Source organism: Gymnogyps californianus, chromosome 11, assembly GCF_018139145.2.
Source record: "Gymnogyps californianus isolate 813 chromosome 11, ASM1813914v2, whole genome shotgun sequence".
NCBI lineage: Eukaryota > Metazoa > Chordata > Aves > Accipitriformes > Cathartidae > Gymnogyps > Gymnogyps californianus.
Genome location: NC_059481.1, coordinates 1270133 through 1287022, shown reverse-complemented (window position 1 = coordinate 1287022; position 16890 = coordinate 1270133). Strand labels below are relative to the sequence as shown.

General features: G+C 40.8%; 1 protein-coding gene across 1 annotated transcript in view; it reads left to right on the top strand.

The window, feature by feature from the left end:
* The window catches only part of MYO9A (myosin IXA), a 153789-nt gene that overhangs the window by 41222 nt on the left and 95677 nt on the right, over nt 1–16890 (top strand). The window contains 3 exon segments of the mRNA XM_050903446.1: nt 2900–2997; nt 5659–5785; nt 13007–13096. Coding sequence (XP_050759403.1) covers nt 2900–2997; nt 5659–5785; nt 13007–13096 — 315 coding nt within the window.

Below are 16890 nucleotides of genomic sequence, written 5' to 3'. Positions count from 1 at the left end.
GCAGGGGACTCACTTTTGCTGGGAAACTAATTGCCCCGGCAGAATATTAATGACGAGTTTGGTCTGTGGGCATGGACTTCGTAATGCTTGTCTGCCCTAATATCAAAGAAACTCCTTTTTTTAATAATTATCATCCATTAGGAAAGAGTAGAGCTGAAACACTACAGAGAGCATCTGTTTTTAAGTAGAAAATTTGCAAACGGCCTTTCCATGCGGATTAATGAGTTTGGCAATTGTTATGTAAATCATTAATTAAATTGCCTTTGGCGTAGATTGTGCTACTTCTGAGTTGTCTATGGTGTTTTGCTGTTGACTTGTGACTTAATTTTGGATGAATGATGCCACAAAATGAAATTGTCTCCTGGAATGTGTAGCACCACTAAAAGCGACGCTTGGTGTCTTTCAAAAAAGTTTTAAAGAAGACTTTTTTTTGCAGAACTTGTGGGTATATTATTGTCCTGCAGACTCCAGGTCCCACCACAGTGGGTGTGAAAACTTCACTAGGTTCTCCTCAGTGTATGTGTAGTGGCCGAGGAAGCCAGTTGGCCAAGGTTGGAGTTTAGGAGGGACAGTTCTTATCCTGATATTTTATGGTGTAAATAATTGCGTTGTTGATGCCTGCTGATGTTACTGATACATAGTGTAGATGTCTTTGTTGCATTCCTTTGGATAATATATACAGACAAACACCTTATACATCTCTTAAAAAGGGTAATTTTCAATCATCTATTAATAAAAGGTGGAAGTGTCACTTTTCTAATGAGTATTTCCTAAGAACAAGCAGGCGTGTTATTTTCTCGTTAAATTTAAAACCCTACGTTCATTGGTGCTGCGCGTGTTTTTAAATGGTCTTAGTGTTCAACATCTCTAAATTCACTTCATCCATGCTGTATGTTGTTGTCCCTGAGGACCATTGATAAAAAATTTTTGATTTTCTTGTCCAGTTGAACTTCTCTAGCTTTTAGTCGAGGGGATAGGGCACTTGTGTGTGAGTAGTCTTCTATGTTGAAATAAATCTCTTAAATAAGAATTTCCCCCTATAATCAGTAGCTATCGCTGTAACGATGCTACGGAGTGGGATGAAGTACATATCACTGATACAGTTGTGAGGCTCTAAATGCGGATAGGTGCTGTAAGACACAAAGCTGATACTATAAAATAACTTCATTCTATATATTCTGTATTTATGGTTTATTCTATGGACTACAAGTAAGTACGAGTGTCTGTTCAAGTAACAGTCATCATCCTGTGACTACTTGGTACCTGTTTAATGATGTTCACTGTAGTATTCACGTAACCCTGTTTAGTGCAGACTTTCAGAATTATTTGTGCAAAAGTTTGTGCACGCTTGCTCATGTGGTAAATATGATTTACAGACAAATGACCGAAAGAAACTATGTGGATACAGCTGCTTAATTAATTGTCACTGTAACTGCAGCTATAGTTTTTAATTAACATACCTGGATTAACTTGTAGAAAGTCTCTGTTAAAGTCTTAGTAAAATATTCTGAGGTTTAAGATAACACTATATTGTGTGATGCACAATAAACTAATTTTGGTTCAGAGATTGGGCATTTTTGTAGGCAGCAAGGGGAAAAAGTATTAAATATGGGCTCTGAAGCGAGGGAGAATAATTGATAATCCATGGGGGGCCCACGGTGAGCCAAAGCAGAAGGAACTTGGCATTAATAGTTTATACACTTGTTTAAGGAGCATTTATGTTCCCTAAATATTGATGCAGGACAATATTAGTTGGGTCCAGAATGTCATCGGATTTCCCTGAAAGTATCAATGACTGCTGTCAGGTTGGGGATTATCTGAAAAACTAAACTGTTCGGACACATTAGCCTCCAAGAAATATAACATGTAGTGGATTTCAAATTCTCTCAATGCTCACATTTTTAGAAAACTTCTTGGGAGCTAGAATAAGGTTAGTGAAAAATATATTTAAAACTTTCCTATGCAGGATTTAATTCACTGATATTTTACGTGAAATTATGTGAATTCTATTTTAAAACTGAACTCTTCCTCTTTAGTTATAGGAACTCCTAATGGACCAGGACTTAATGTGGAATAAACTGCCTGTAAATGTGTAACATATTTCATCTTGTTGTTAATTTGCATCCTTTGTGTATGCTAATTTTCCCCCATACGGTTAGAATGGTGCAACTCACCTCCTGCATTAGAGGTTAAGCCTAGGAAATAAGGATGTCTCTCCAGGAAAAATTAGCCAAAAATGTTATTCTGGAAAAGGTATACCAACGTAGTCCTCTCTGAGGTCCAGGCCATTCAAACCAAGGCATTTGTGGTGGAGATGTAGTGTCCTTTGAAGGACAATCTCACTGTGCTGGAGAAAAACACAGTACAGAGAAAAATATTTGTGTAGACAATAAGTAATTATTGTATTGAAATTTGCACTCTGGTTAGCTTTTCCATAAAGTCCTTGTAGAAGCAGATTCTCCTAAACAGCTTGATTTTAAAAAAAAAAAAAAAAAAAAAGAAAAAGTCAAACTTTAAAAAAGAATATTAAAAAAAAAATCAAACTTTTAATTGTGCGTACTCTTTCTAATATTTAAGAAGAAAAATTCTGCCTTGCTGCTGGAGCTAATCCTGGTCTTTTATTGTATTGCATATACGTTTCTTGCTGTATCTGCTATGGTGCTGTGAATCCCCCTCTCCCTGGGCTGGATGTCGGGAGTAATTAGCCACAGTTACTCCCCATAATGTCAGTGGGGCCTCCTGGATATCTCATTTCCCAGTGCCGGATTGGAAATGTTCTAGTTGCTGATAAAAGGCATGGAGATCACTAAATGATATTTATGAAGTGTTGACTTGGCCATCTGGACGTGTTCTATCTTAGTTTCTTTCAATGCTTAATCTTTCTGTTTGAACCGAACAGGACTGCTTTTCCGTGGAAGGGGAGGACTTGAAGCATGACTTTGAGCGGTTACAACTAGCCATGGAGATGGTGGGGTTTCTTCCCAAGACTCGCAGACAGTGAGTTTATTTTCCATATTAATAGCTTGAAGATTATATTAGCTAATATAACCTCCATAATCAGTGAGATAATTTACCTGACTTGAGCTAACATAACTGTTGTGCTCTACTTAAAATGTCAGGCTGATGAGAAGGAATAATTGGTGAGACACTGGAAGGAGGTTGCCCAGAGCAGTTTTGAATGCCCCATCCCTGGCAGTGTTCAAGGCCAGGCTGGATGGGGCTTTGAGCAACCTCGTCTAGTGGAAGGTGTCCCTGCCCATGGCAGGGGGTTGAACTAGGTGATCTTTAAGGTCCCTTCCAACCCAAACCATTTTATGAATAATGACACTTGACCATTCATACAATAAAGGAGTGAACAAAATTTAAAGATATAAACAAAATATGCCCCTCATTAATGCTTCTCTTTATGCAAATGGAGCGTTGGCAGGAAGTTGGCACCTTGAAGTATTTTTCGACTGTTCATGAGTAGTCATGCCTTACTCTGCATATCATGAATCCAGATCCTGGTTTAGTCAGAAATCCTGATTATTAGTCCTCATACTTAATCCTTTGCATGCAATTGCCGGTTCTATAGACTCATTTCCAACTGGCCTTCGTTCACTAATTCACTGGAAGTGCTAGTTGAAAAACTGGACTTCTTAGTTGGGTTTCAATACTGCCTTCCACTGACTGCAAGGAATTACATGTTTCAGATGAGGGTCATCTTCAATCAAAACCACAAAATAATTCCTCTCGTGTTGATTGTTGCTTGAAAGTCTTGAGTAGGTTTGAATGAATTTGACAAATCTGTTACTAAAGCTAGTAACAGGCATCGAAAAATATGTATTTAAAAAATGACCTCAAAGTGAGTATGATCTTGATGTCATAAGTATTGCTGAAAAGCACATCAGTAGCTGGAACACAATGAGAAATCTTGTGCTTTTTCGAGTCCGAATGTTCAAACAATAATTTGATGAATGTGGTTTCTTTCTGTCTGAAATCCTGGAGGTTGACGTGGGAACAGAGAATTACTGCTTTGTACTAATGGCACTTGAAACCCTATTCATCACCTTGGGTAAATGACATTTAAGAAGCTAACGTATAACTTTTTTTTTTTTTTGGTGCAACTGGGTGGATTACCTCCTGTTCTTTTAAGCACCATTTTTCTTGTTTTTTTAACATGTATCTGAGGCAGCAGTTAGAAGCCCTTAACTGTGAGATATTGTCCTGCCTTCTGCTCCAACGAGAAATTTTCACCCAGCCGAGAATCTTTTTCATAAGCTCATCCTTTATCCCTAACTTGTAACAAATCAGTTATGAAATTAAGACTGCTTTTTCTCTATCCATTCCACACACATGGATAAACCCAAGTATACATACTTCTAGCGTAAATATCTTATATGTCGGTGTGCTTCCTTATCTTTCAAGAATCAGGTTTCAGCGACAAGGTTTTTCTAAAGCCTGTTTAGGGTTCAGTAAGGGAGTTTAATTGACGGAGTAAAGCAATCAGTAAGTGTCGGGACTGAGCGGAGTCGGATGTCACAGTAAATTCACGGTTTTGATTTACTGTGCAATAACTTTTCTTGGCACACAAGTTCTTGTATTTCTCCTAGTGAATTTTGCTTGTCAAAAAAATATAGTGGATTCTTTGCTATACGAGCAAATTTATTCTGCTTGGTGTTGTACATCTGTAACACGAATAAGTAACCACCTTCAGCTGAGTATAAAAAGGAAGGACATTTTAAGTATTACTATAGTTTTATAAGTGACCGTTTCTAGCAAAACATGAGGTTTCACCTTTGTGGAAGCAGTTACAGAAGAGAAATCTTTATAATTGCATCCCTGTAATTCACGATAAGGAATCAGTATCCCTATTTTAGAGGGAAGGAAGGACTGGCTTGGAGGGGTGCAAGCGTGTTGTCCAGGCAAGCTGGTGGCATGGCTAGCAATCAAATTTGATTTTATTCATTTTTAGCTCCCCAGAGAGTATAGAAATAGGGACAAACGGAGTTTATAGCTGGAGTCAGCCATGACTCGATAGTCTCAAAGAGCTATTTTTCTGGAGGAGTGAGGATATAACTTAAAAATGACCAAATTCCCCCCCCAAAAAAAGAAAAATTGACTGGATAAATTTACTTGAAGTGTAACATGTTTTCTCTGTCTCAGTATGTTTATATATTATAAAAGCATTTATGCTTTTTTGTATAGGCTTTCTGCATGGGACTAGATCTGAGAAGGTGAAAAATACATGTGCCAGGAGACTAAGAAGGATCACCTGCATGGCTGAGTCCAGTCTCCCCCTTAATTTAGGCAATTGCATGATAGATATTTAATCTGGATATCTAGATTACTCGAGAATTTCTTTTTTTCTTATAATATGGGGTGCCATTTTATAACCATGGATTTGATGTGTTAAATAATTTTCCAGAAAGCCGTACCAATGCAAGTTCGGTACTTGACTAAGTGAAACTATTTTTTACATGAGGCAAATCGGATGCTTCATTTGAGCATCATTTTTGAGGAAACATTTGGAGATTTGGGACGTAAACTGCTTCGGATTGAAAATTAGAGGAATGAGTGAAATACGAAGATGGCACTTGGATGTGTGGGGATGTGGTTTGCTTTTTCATTAGCTTTAAGAAAAAACAACCAAGTGAAAATGAATTCTATTTTCTTTAGAATTTTCTCTCTCTTGTCGGCGATACTACACCTGGGTAACATCCGTTACAAAAAGAAGACTTACCGGGATGACTCCATCGATATTTGTAACCCTGAAATACTACCTATTGTGTCTGACCTGCTGGAGGTAAGCCTTCACTTTCCATCCTGTAATGTTCGCACCTAATGAGCCACCTCTGTTTTATAATAGAATTTATTTCTAGTTTCACTGAAGAGTAAGTTCTCTTGTGTTACCATTCGTATGGGCTGTTCATGTTTGCCAGTGAAAAGTCATAAAGATTTTTTTAATGAGGTTTTTAATGTAGGGTTTTTTCCCCTACTCTTCAGCTTCAGATTTAATGGACTGACAATACTGTTTCTGGGATTAAAATTTGAAAGATTGCAAACCGGTTCTAGGTGGAAAGCAAACCTGCCATTCAACGCGGTAGTTTCTTCAATCGCCAGCCATCAGCTCCCTCACCAAAATTCCCTGATGCTCCTGAAATCTCTTCCAGTATTTGTGGTGTTATTGTGAAATATTGTGAAACTAGAGCAGTTGTAGAACCATCACCTCACTCTTCTGGTTCAGGTGGTGACTGTAGAAGATGCTGAGCTTGCTCGCCGTCTTTTGCTGTCTGTTGTTACCCTGCCAGCATCCATAAAGGTTGTATTAGAGATGCTAGAGGGTGCATCTCATCCCTTTAGTACCTGTTTATGGACCTATTATCCATGCATTTATCTAGTTCTTTTGTGAACCTGTCGATGCTATCTGCTGTTTAAGACCCTTTACTGAAAGCACTTTGTCCCCTGTGAGTCACCGCTGTGCCAATATCATTTGGGAAGGGTTTGTAGGTCTCAGCCCGGATGGCCCAGGGCCGTATCCAATTCTGTAAATCGGTGCAAAAGCACTAAGTAAGTTCTTAGGAGAGCTGCTCTCTTAGCCCAAGCAGGTTATGAAGCTGTGGCATTACTTGTTCATGAGAAAAGTCTTCATTTCAATGAGCCATCTTGTCCTGCGCTTGCATTACGCATTCAAGAGCTGAGCTCAGCACCTCTTGACGTGGATATAGGTGGCCAGAAGCTCTCCTTGCCATCTCACTTTTCTTGAAACGCTCTTAACCACTTGTAACTCCAAAGGATACTGAAATGTTGTACTTGTAGTTGGTTAAAACAACTATTATCTTTATCCCTTTGTACTCGCTGGATGGTGTGGAAGGTTAATTTTTGCTAATTTTATGATAGCATCAGAAGATAACTCATCATTTTGTGTACACGTGATGCTCTTCCCATTCCTTCCCTTAAATAACAGTTCCCTTAAATCTCACTACCTAAAGAACTTGGGATTTGGCTCTCAGATTTTCATAGCACTTCATTAATGCTTTGCATTTAGGGAAGGGAAAGCTTCTGTAAAATATGGGTATAAGCAGCTGGATGCTCTTTGCATCTTGGCCTTGGAGATTGCAGAAATAAACAAAAGGAAAATATGAGCTTGGAGGAGAATGTTGTTGATCTTACCCTGTTAAAAATGGCCATAACGAGAGCGCCAAGTCATTTTAGAAGTAATTGTTTTTTAAAAAAGCTTTGAATAAGAGAGTGACTTAGAGATCTGAAAAAGTTCCAGGCTTTGAGTCTTTGCCCTGGCTTTCTTCTGCAAACTCACTCTTCTGCAACATCTGCGTGCTGTAAGGTATCAGGTTATTTTTTGCACGTGTACATGTGAAATGATGCATCAGTTGAGCCATATAGCTCCAACGGTGGCTTAGTGCCATGGTCTGGTACAGCACAGAGCATGGATACCATGCTCACTTGCAGATAGTGTCAACAATATGTTAAAAAAAAAAGAAAATAAAAAAATTTAACTTCATTTTGAAAAAGCACTAGAATCTGGTGTAGTTGAGGAAAGTGATGGATTTCTGTTCATCTTGGTAATTCTTTTGCAAGCTAAATGGGCGTATACAGCATAAAATGCTTGTTAATTAGATCGGGACGTTGCAGATCTCAGATATGACCTTGTGAAATACATTGCTGGGTTTGGGTAAGTGGTGTTGCTTGTCCTTAAAGTTGCATTCATATGGTCATTTATCCATGGAATTGGAGACACTCGTTGCCTCCAAATGTAAACTTTCCGATAGACCCCCTCCCTGATCAGCTAAAATAAAGCCAGTAATCTCATTTTCTGAAGAGGCTTGATTTCTCTTTCTGAAATGCTTGATTTCTGTTTCTTTGCAGACCTGAATAGATCTTGTAACGCTTATTCAGATTTGACCAAAAGGGAGGACTAAAGGGTTCAAACAGATGAAACATCATTACAAAGAGCATCCGTTGCACTTTACTCAGTTAGCTACTCACAACTCTCCAGATTAAGTGTAGTGAATTCTTCTCAGCCAGAGACCAAAAATATTGGTTGAAACATTTGACACTTTGTATTTTGTCTCATTTGGGTAATTATTTTTATTACCTTTTTTTTTGTGTGTGTGGTCACTGAACAGTATACAGTTTTGCTTTTCACGCCATTGTTGCTGGAAATATGAATTGGCTTGAAAAAGTTATTAATCCCCTCTCTAGATCTTGGCATTACTCGCTAAGACTGAAAAATCATCTCGGAATAAAAATACTATTAGTTGACAAATAGTTTAACTTCTTTTCATACAGCCACCGGGTGCTTGGCAGGACAGTCTTGAGCGTAGCAAAATGATGGAAGAAACCAGCTCTGCTGTGATCCGATACTTTGGGGGGTGTTTTGGTTTGGGTTTTTTTCTTTAAATGACTCGCTGGATTTGTTCAGTCAAGGATTTGACGTGGAAAAGAGAAGACAAAAAAATCCAGCTGGACTTGGGGGAAAGGCTCGGAGAAGCAGGAGCTGAATTGGCCAGCTCTGAGATCAGGCAAGAGGAGGGGATGCGGAGGTCCTCCTGCACAGCGCCGATGGGGCGGCAGCCTTCGTGGGGAGGAGGGGAACCAACAGCCTGGCTGAAATGAAAAATTTACGCAAAGCTAAGGTGTTTTCCCCCTCCGAAGGGAGGTCTGGCCCAAGTTACCGTGAGCTAGCTGGTTTATGTTGGAGCCTCTAAGGACAACTGGGGGAATTTCCCTGCTGCAGCAGTTAACGCAACAACACCGAACAGCTATCCTTCCTCTTTATGACAAGATTTGTGTCCCTGTAAAATGAGGCTAATACGCAGATTTTTTGAAGGAATCTGGGAGGAGGTGATGATCTGCGATGGATTTGATTTTTCTTAGATACCAACAACCCTGTCCAATATGGTTTTGGTTTATTAAAACATTCAGACCAGCATTTGTTGAAAAAGCAAACTGCAATATAGGATTTTGGCCAGACTCTGCAGATCATTGTTTCATTTACAGTAAGACCCTGATTCCATTTTTTTTTTTTTCTTTTTCAAGGATAGACATAGCGTGTGGATTATGTGAGGCTTTTGGCAGGTTTTTCACGGCCTTTGTTTAAACTTTGCTGAAATGCCGTGCTGTAGCGTGATGTCAAGGCTGCCTGATGGATTGAGCAGACGTGGAGTCCTGTGCAAGCGCTGCAAATATCACGGGTCCTCTGCAGAACTCGTAGAGGATTGTGTAAAACTGAGGAAAACTTTTGTGTTTCTGGGGAAAAGCCTGGAAAGGCTCATTTGTGGGCTTATCAACAAAAGCAATCTATCAGAAATGATCTAGTGTCAGTTGACCTTATATGAGACTTTTCCCCCCCCCCCCCCCAACTAGAAGAGCAGGAACATTTTAATTGTGTATGTTTACTAATACTGGAAATTATTTCCATGGATGGAGCATTGAGTAAGGAAGGCAAATTCTGTCTTCGCTCAATAGAGCAGTTTTATATTCAGTTTTTAGGCTTAGGTAACCAGCCTCAATGCAAATAAAGGTAAATATAAGTTATCAAGTGTCCTAAATTAGTTTGGCCAGATCTCTTTCTGCACTGATGATGTTAGCTTTTGGAGCTAATGTCTACCTCCACGGGAGATTTATGTGCTCAAGTTCTTTTTCTACTAAAAAATTGTCTTCAGCTTCCCAGAGGGATCCCACAGATGTTGTGCTCCTCGTGTGATAAACATCTTGGAAAGTAATTGGGGAGCAAAAGGGAGGTGAGGATTACGAGGCAGCCAGTGCTTGCATCCAGCCTTCTCTTCTGGATCCATTTTCCGGACGAAGTTTTGGGCATCGTAGAATGGTTTGGGTTGGAAGGGACCTCCAAAGTTCATCTAGTCCAACCCCCCTGCAATGAGCAGGGACATCTTCATCGGATCTGAAGCTCCGAGCCAGAACTCAAGTCAGATAACTTTCTGGTTGTTTGAAAGAAAGTCTGAATAAAAGGTTCAGATCTTTTTCAAGAAGAACTGATAGAAATCTGAATTTATTTTCTGTTACTCCACACCAGGCAGCTTTTGAACGAGCGCTCAACGCTGTAATCCCTTTCTCAAATACGGGAGGAGAGACAAAAAGCGATGTTTTCTTGCTCTCAAGTTGGAAATGGTTCATTTTTTTTTTTTTCAGCTGCTCTAACATAATACCCCAGCATTACTGGAGAAGCAATCTCCGCCTGCCTTGGCTCCAGCCCAGCCCTTGCGGGAGCCCGCTGGCTGGCTGCTCCCCGCCGCACTCTGCTGACGTTTATAGCCGTGGCAGTGTTGCCGGTCATCGTTCACTGGGTTTTAGAGCTCTAGTCATCCAACCCTCTCAGCGTTGGTTCGACTTGCATGTGGCAGTGAAGTCTTAAATCTGTATTTTGTCCGTGTAATTAAGACATAAACTCCTATGGACCGTGTAGCTTTTTTTAAGAGGGAGAGCAGGACTTGCCCTTTAGCACCAGAAAGCAAAAATCCATGAAACGTAACTTAGAAGTGTAACTCCCAGGGCACAAAATAAAGAAATAAGTTGTGTTCTCCTCTTTGCTAATCTGCTAGGATGTTTTTTGTCTCTATTTTAGCGTATCACGCTTACTGGAGGAGGAAGCATAGGATGTATGTGATGGGGAAGCTGCAAGTATCTCCATCCACCAGGTGTCCTTAGTCATCGGCATGCGCCGAGTTTATCTTTAGAAAGCTCCTCTGGCTCCTCGTTGGCATCAGGAGTCAGCTACCTTCAAGCTGTGACCTTAAGTTAGGATAATTTGGCTGTACCAGTGGTGTTGGCTCTCAGAGGTGATGAAGCAATCAAGATCAAGCTCCACTGGGTGGTAATTGCAGGCAGAGACCCAGGGAGATGCAGGGATTACGTTCCCATCCTTGCCAAGTATGGTTTTGTACGAGAAGACGATTCGATGCTATCTCTCCGGGTCAGCTCGCAGCAGGTCTGGAGATGAAGGATGCGCATCTGCAGGTCTCATGCATCAGGAGAGCAGAGGGAGAAGGAAACCAGGGTGAACATTAGATGGGGATGGTGAGGGATGGCGCAGGTAGTTGTTTAAACCGTTTAAAATCCCTGTGTTTGCTGACAAAATGTGGGACTTGGAAGCATCTAGGTTGTTTAGGAATATTACATTGGGCTGTTTTGATTAGTAACCATCTGATACCCCTCTGCCTTGTTCCCTTTAATAATTAAAAAAAGCCAACGTGCTGGCTGCGGGTTTGCAGCATCCCTGAAGTGGGATAACGGATGGCGTAAAACTCACTTTTGTTCCAAGCTGTGCGATTGAGGGAGGGCCGCCGATGGTCCCGCAGTCGCAAGTTGCTGGGAAAGCATCCGTGTGTTGCCTGCAGAGCTGAAATTTTAAAAATTGCCATTTTGCTGAATGTAGAGGAATAGAAACCAAATGTGAAAACTTGCTGTGGGTTTCCGGATGAACCAGAGGTTATTTTTTTTTCTGCTTGATTTTGAAAGGTAAAATCAGATCGTAGGAACTGGGGGCTCTAGAGTATTACTAAGTACTAATGAAACGAACCTCAAGGTGTTGACGTTCGATTTCCAGTGACACAGACGTTGCTGGTAGGTGAACGTCGTATACAGGTGACTCGATGTTTTCTGCTTTCTGCACCACAGCAACAAGTTGTTGTTCGTGGGTGTTGCAGGAAAAGTCAGTTATATAAAAAGGCACTGGAGTTTATCAGGGAGACTCCCGTGACAGTATTTTTGGTAGAAACTAGGGTTTTGTACAGAACGGCATCATTATGGCAATGGTTTGTGAGATTTCTTAAGTTCCACTGGCTTGTTTGCATTGCTCTTCATGCTAATTACTGGATTAAACCAATAAGTCAAAGTACATAAACCACTAAGTTCCCCATCATCCACATCAAATTGTAAATGGTTTACCTGGGATAAAAATATGGCCTTGGATACCTTCAGAAATGTGGATTTGGTGCTTCTCTTCTTCATCAGAGATGTTCTGAGCAGGTCTGGTGTCTGCATGGAGTCCTTCAGTTAGGATAAGCAGCTTGTATAGACTTCAGTGCGGCTTCTCAAGCAACAACATCTCCGTATCAATCCATAGCTACTAACTCTGGGCTCAAAGACTTTTACCCAGACTAACAATTTCTTTTTTTGACATTGAAATTTAGCAAAGAGCAGTCAACGACTCAAAGTATTTAGGTCTAACTTATGTATAAGCCTATCACCATCTATTCTGGTAGAGAGGGCACGCTTCTGAATTTCTCCAGGGGATCTCAAAAGAAGAGGGACTTGAAACTGGTCAGAAAAGAGGCTTTCTCCCAACAACTTGTGGCAGGTACTGCTTAATTTGTCGGCATCGTTTACCTATTTGCCTAAATGTCTGTGTTTATACAACTGACTTTTTTTCTGCAAACTGGTTTCTGTTATGTCTGATTAGAGATTGTCACCTCGCCAGGAACTGGCATCTTAGGGAGTAAATATCAGGTGCGAATAGCAGAGTAAATATCAGGTGCTTTTCAAAAGGTTTCTTCCGCCTTCTGATTCCTCCCCACCCTGAAAAACCCAAAAAACCCCCTCCACTTGGATATTTCTTAAACCGATGACACTGTTTTGCTTATTTGTAGAGTAATTTGTATGATGTCATCTTGACAACACTAGAAAGTTGGCTTATTTTGCCAACAAAAAGTGTGAGAGGGAGGAGCTGCACCAAGGAGACCAATGGGAAATTGCTAGAAATGCGATGACCGAATGCAGAAAATCAGGTTCCCTTGAATACCGTGGTGTCTGATTTCTGATGCTGGATTTATGTGCGGAGTTGTCTCCTCCCAATGGCTAGCTTGTTCTTATGCATTGAACATTAACTCTGCAAGGGCTGGCAAAAGGGTTTTAATTTTTTTTTTTTTTAAATTAAATTTATAAATTTTAAATTTCTGAAAATGTTTACACTTATAAATTAAAAAAAAAAAAGATTTTAAAAGATTTATTCCTAGAATAATCATTAACGTCATGATTTTTGTTTTAGGTGAAAGAAGAGATGCTGTTTGAGGCCCTGGTTACCAGAAAGACAGTGACAGTAGGAGAGAAGCTGATCTTACCGTACAAGCTAGCAGAGGTCTGTACATGATGCTTATTATTAAAAGAGCGACTCTTGGGATGGTTTTCAATGCTTTGAGATGTACACTCAGCTCTGATAGAGTTTCTGTCAGTTTTTATTTATTTATGTAAAAATAACGTAGGGGAAGCTAATGTGTATGAATCTGGAAAATGATTGACTTTACCTTCTACACCATTCCTGGAAAGCAGGTTTGCACTTTATTCTGTGATAGTCTTTAACTGTTTTAATGAGTTATGGTTGTGTACATGTTCTCCAAAGGAGAATTGTGCATTTCTGAGTATAGATGATACAAGTGGTAGTCTTCATACATCATTCCTTAAACTGTAGCACTGATTGATCCCACAGCAGAGTGGTGACCTAAGACCTCCAGGAAATTTTTGGTGGGGTCCTAAGTGCCTACGTCAGTCATCGTTCTTGTATGGCAGGAGCCAGAGAACCTCTGTAGGAGATTCCCATTATCTTTTTTTCAGGCCTCTCACAACCTGGGTCCTTGAAGCAGCCACAACTCCATCAGCCGCTCTCAAACTTGAGTGTAGCCTGCGCCGCTGCTAACCGTGGGGCTGGCACTGCATGAAATGTTTAACTTCTCTATTATGGTCTGTCTCAGGATTACAATGTCAGCAAACACGTGGTTTTTTCTAAACATGTGGTTTCCAGGAATTTTGAACTATATTCTGTGGCTGGTAAACAGAAACACCTCTGTGTTCTTCTTATATTCTCCAAAGTATATAAGCTCTGTTCTGCTGCAGTCCTCGTTTTGGCTGTTTCTGCATCTAGTGTTCTTGTATCCCCCCCCAGTTTAAGAACGTTGAGCATGGCATCACACCACGCTCGGTCCCTCGATTCCCCCTTGTTGTCATATGGGTGTATGAGAATTTGCAACGTCTTGAGTAACGTCTCTGAGAGCAGCCTGTTGTGTCGCAAATAAGTAAGCACATGATGTGTTGTCATTAGGGTCAGCTGTAGATATTTTGATTCCTTCTTTCCAGAAAAAAAAATAAAAAATCTTTTCTCCCCTTTTGAGATTGTGTGTTTAAGCTCAGTAACAGTTACTGAGCTGTAATAAGTGTTGCCTTTGTGCAAGGCTTGAATCTCCCCTAACAAAGGGCACACAAATGCTCTTACTGTGTCTTTGTGATGGACACATAATGGATGTGGTATTTGTACTTTTTTCCTGCGTCCTGGGCACAGACTTAAGAAATTACTAGAAAAGTTTAAAAGGTAACTATAACCACCCTTCTGCTGGAGGTTGCTTCCCAGCAGCTGTGATCATGGACCAATATGTAGAAATGTGCCTTCAGCCACCTCGCTGCAAAACTTGGCAGGTTGGATTAAACTGTTTCTTCTAATGTTTTAACCTGGGCCACCAGGTTTTATATTGAAACAGCTTGAAACAGTCTTACCTAGACGCTCCTTCTGTTGAGGTCAGAGTTGCCCGTCTTGCTACCTAAAATGGCTGAGCACGAATTTTTCAAGTGCTTTCCAAAATGGTTTTGGTGATGTCTCTGCTCACAAATCGCAGGCATTCACATCTAAAGGTTTGTCGCCAATATCTAGTAGAAGAAATGAAAGATCAGGGTGCAGTGATTGTGGTGACTGTGGGGGAAGACAAAGGAGCACAAGGCTCTGGTGGGAAAGGTTGATGTAATCTCCATGACGAAATCATTTTGTAAGAAGCCGTGAATTGTGTTAAGAAGAGATAGGCACAACCTGTGCTTTTTATTCACTGTCCTTACAACAGTAGCATCCTGACCACCAGATTTTATCCGACAGTGACCTCTCTGGTAGCAGGTTCACTACTGACTTGCTCATGCTTGACATACTAGAGCAGAATTTTAGATGCTCTAACTGGTCTTCCTCTGGCTCGGGGAGTAGGAGAGGTGACTTGGATTCAGACCCATCTGAATCAGGAAGGAAGAGTAGGATTCATTTGACATTTGGGGACTTTACAAAGAATACTGATGTCTGATAATCCCACTCATGACTAATTGGACTGTTGGCACTGCTGGGAACCAATGGGCTGGTTACTCTTCTTGTGTGTTTTACAAAAGAGCATTATAGTTGGCTCAAATGGATGGAGTGATTGAGGTTTTGAGGATTTTCAGACATGACTGTCCCACCGCAACTCCTATAACTCATAGGCAGCTGCCTTTCCTGATAGAGCGATGATGTATGTAGCAGCTACTTTATTTTTCAGATGTTGAAATGCTTGATGTTTTTTGCATAGCTTGTTGATACACTGAAAGTTTCAGAGGAGTTTGTCTGGAAAAGACTGTACTGCAGTCTCAAAAAAGGATTGGAAAAAAGTCATTTTGGCATGTGCTTGCTTTTTTACACCACCAAGAAGAGCAGCTTGGATCTACCAAGTGCCTTCCAAGGCTTTGAACAATTTTATGTAGGCAGCCTGCGCAGTGTAACAGTTATTAAAAGACGAGCAAAAACTCGGCAAAAGAAGGAATTCTAAGAAATTTTATTTGGTTCTGAAACCTGTTGTCTAAAGTGTGAGTGGAAAGAGTAAATTATTGGGCTCTATGGGTGAACTGGGAGCAAGTAGTATTGGGCTTCTACCTCCGACATCACTGATGAGATCGCTCAGGATAGCGGGAGAGTTTGTTGTTGAGGAGATTGTGTGTCTCCTGATGGAGCCGTTGGCTCTGTAGGTGAGGCACGTATAGACCTGGGTTTCTTGGTTGTCTTCTACCTCTTTATGAGTTTTGGGTTATTAGCGAGGAGTTAGAAGTATGGAGCTTTAATCTGTAATAAACATTCTTATGTAAAAAGCCTTGAGATCATACGTTTGGGATGGGTTCTTGAGCTTTGATGAGGTTCCTACGTGCATCTACCCCATACTAGAGAGACACGTATCGTATTCGGTACGGGTGGTTGGACTTGCCCGTAGGGGCTCAGGCGTTGTTTCACTTTCTGTGCTCTGCACAGAGGCTGACATTTGCTGATCCCTTTCATCAAACAATGTTGGAATATATGTGGATGACAACTGGACGTAGAAATACTTTCCATGAAATGGCTAATGCTGATGTGATCATTCTGTGATCACCGCTTGGCTCCTGTGAGATCTGTAACCTCGGGGTCCTGCCGTGACAATTGTCACCCCCTCTTAATAGTCTTGAATGGGCAGAGGAGGTGCAGGTGGCCTGGAGTAATCCTTTCCTTCAGCGGTTTGGAGGCATCAGAGCTGAGATTGGACTTTATTATACCAAGTCAAGTCTTTTCCATTTTCCCGAGCTGTAGCCCCACGAGCTCACGGAGAGGATGCCTTTGTTGGATTTGCAGTGATGCCGCATTCCTCTCTGTCTGCATGCTTGCTCGCTGCGCTGTTATTGTACGCTGATTAGAAACACTGTCCTGTGGTTTGGGGCTTTTTTTTTTTTTTTTTAAACAGTGGTTTGAGCGCTTGGCAACTCCTCGTTTGAAACAGTCTCCTTCATGACAGTTAAATGTATATCAGGCTCTCTTCCTGGGTTTGTTCTGTTCATCTTTGCAGTAGTTTATGTAAAACTAGATATTTTATTCTGGCACATTTTGATGCTTGGTTAAAAGGTACTGCAAAATGTCCTTGTGGGGACAGCTTGCAGACGGACGTCCGAGCAGCCTGCAGGCTACAGCGTTGAAGCTGCAATTAGCAACCATCTCCTCTCTGTTTATTCATATTCTACTTTTTTATTTACGACTTTTCTTGATGGCTTTGCCCCCATAAGTTGTGTACCATTTTTAAGTTAGGCAGAAATGTTGGCTTTGTCAACTCTGTGTTTCTTTTAATAAGTCAAGACTTT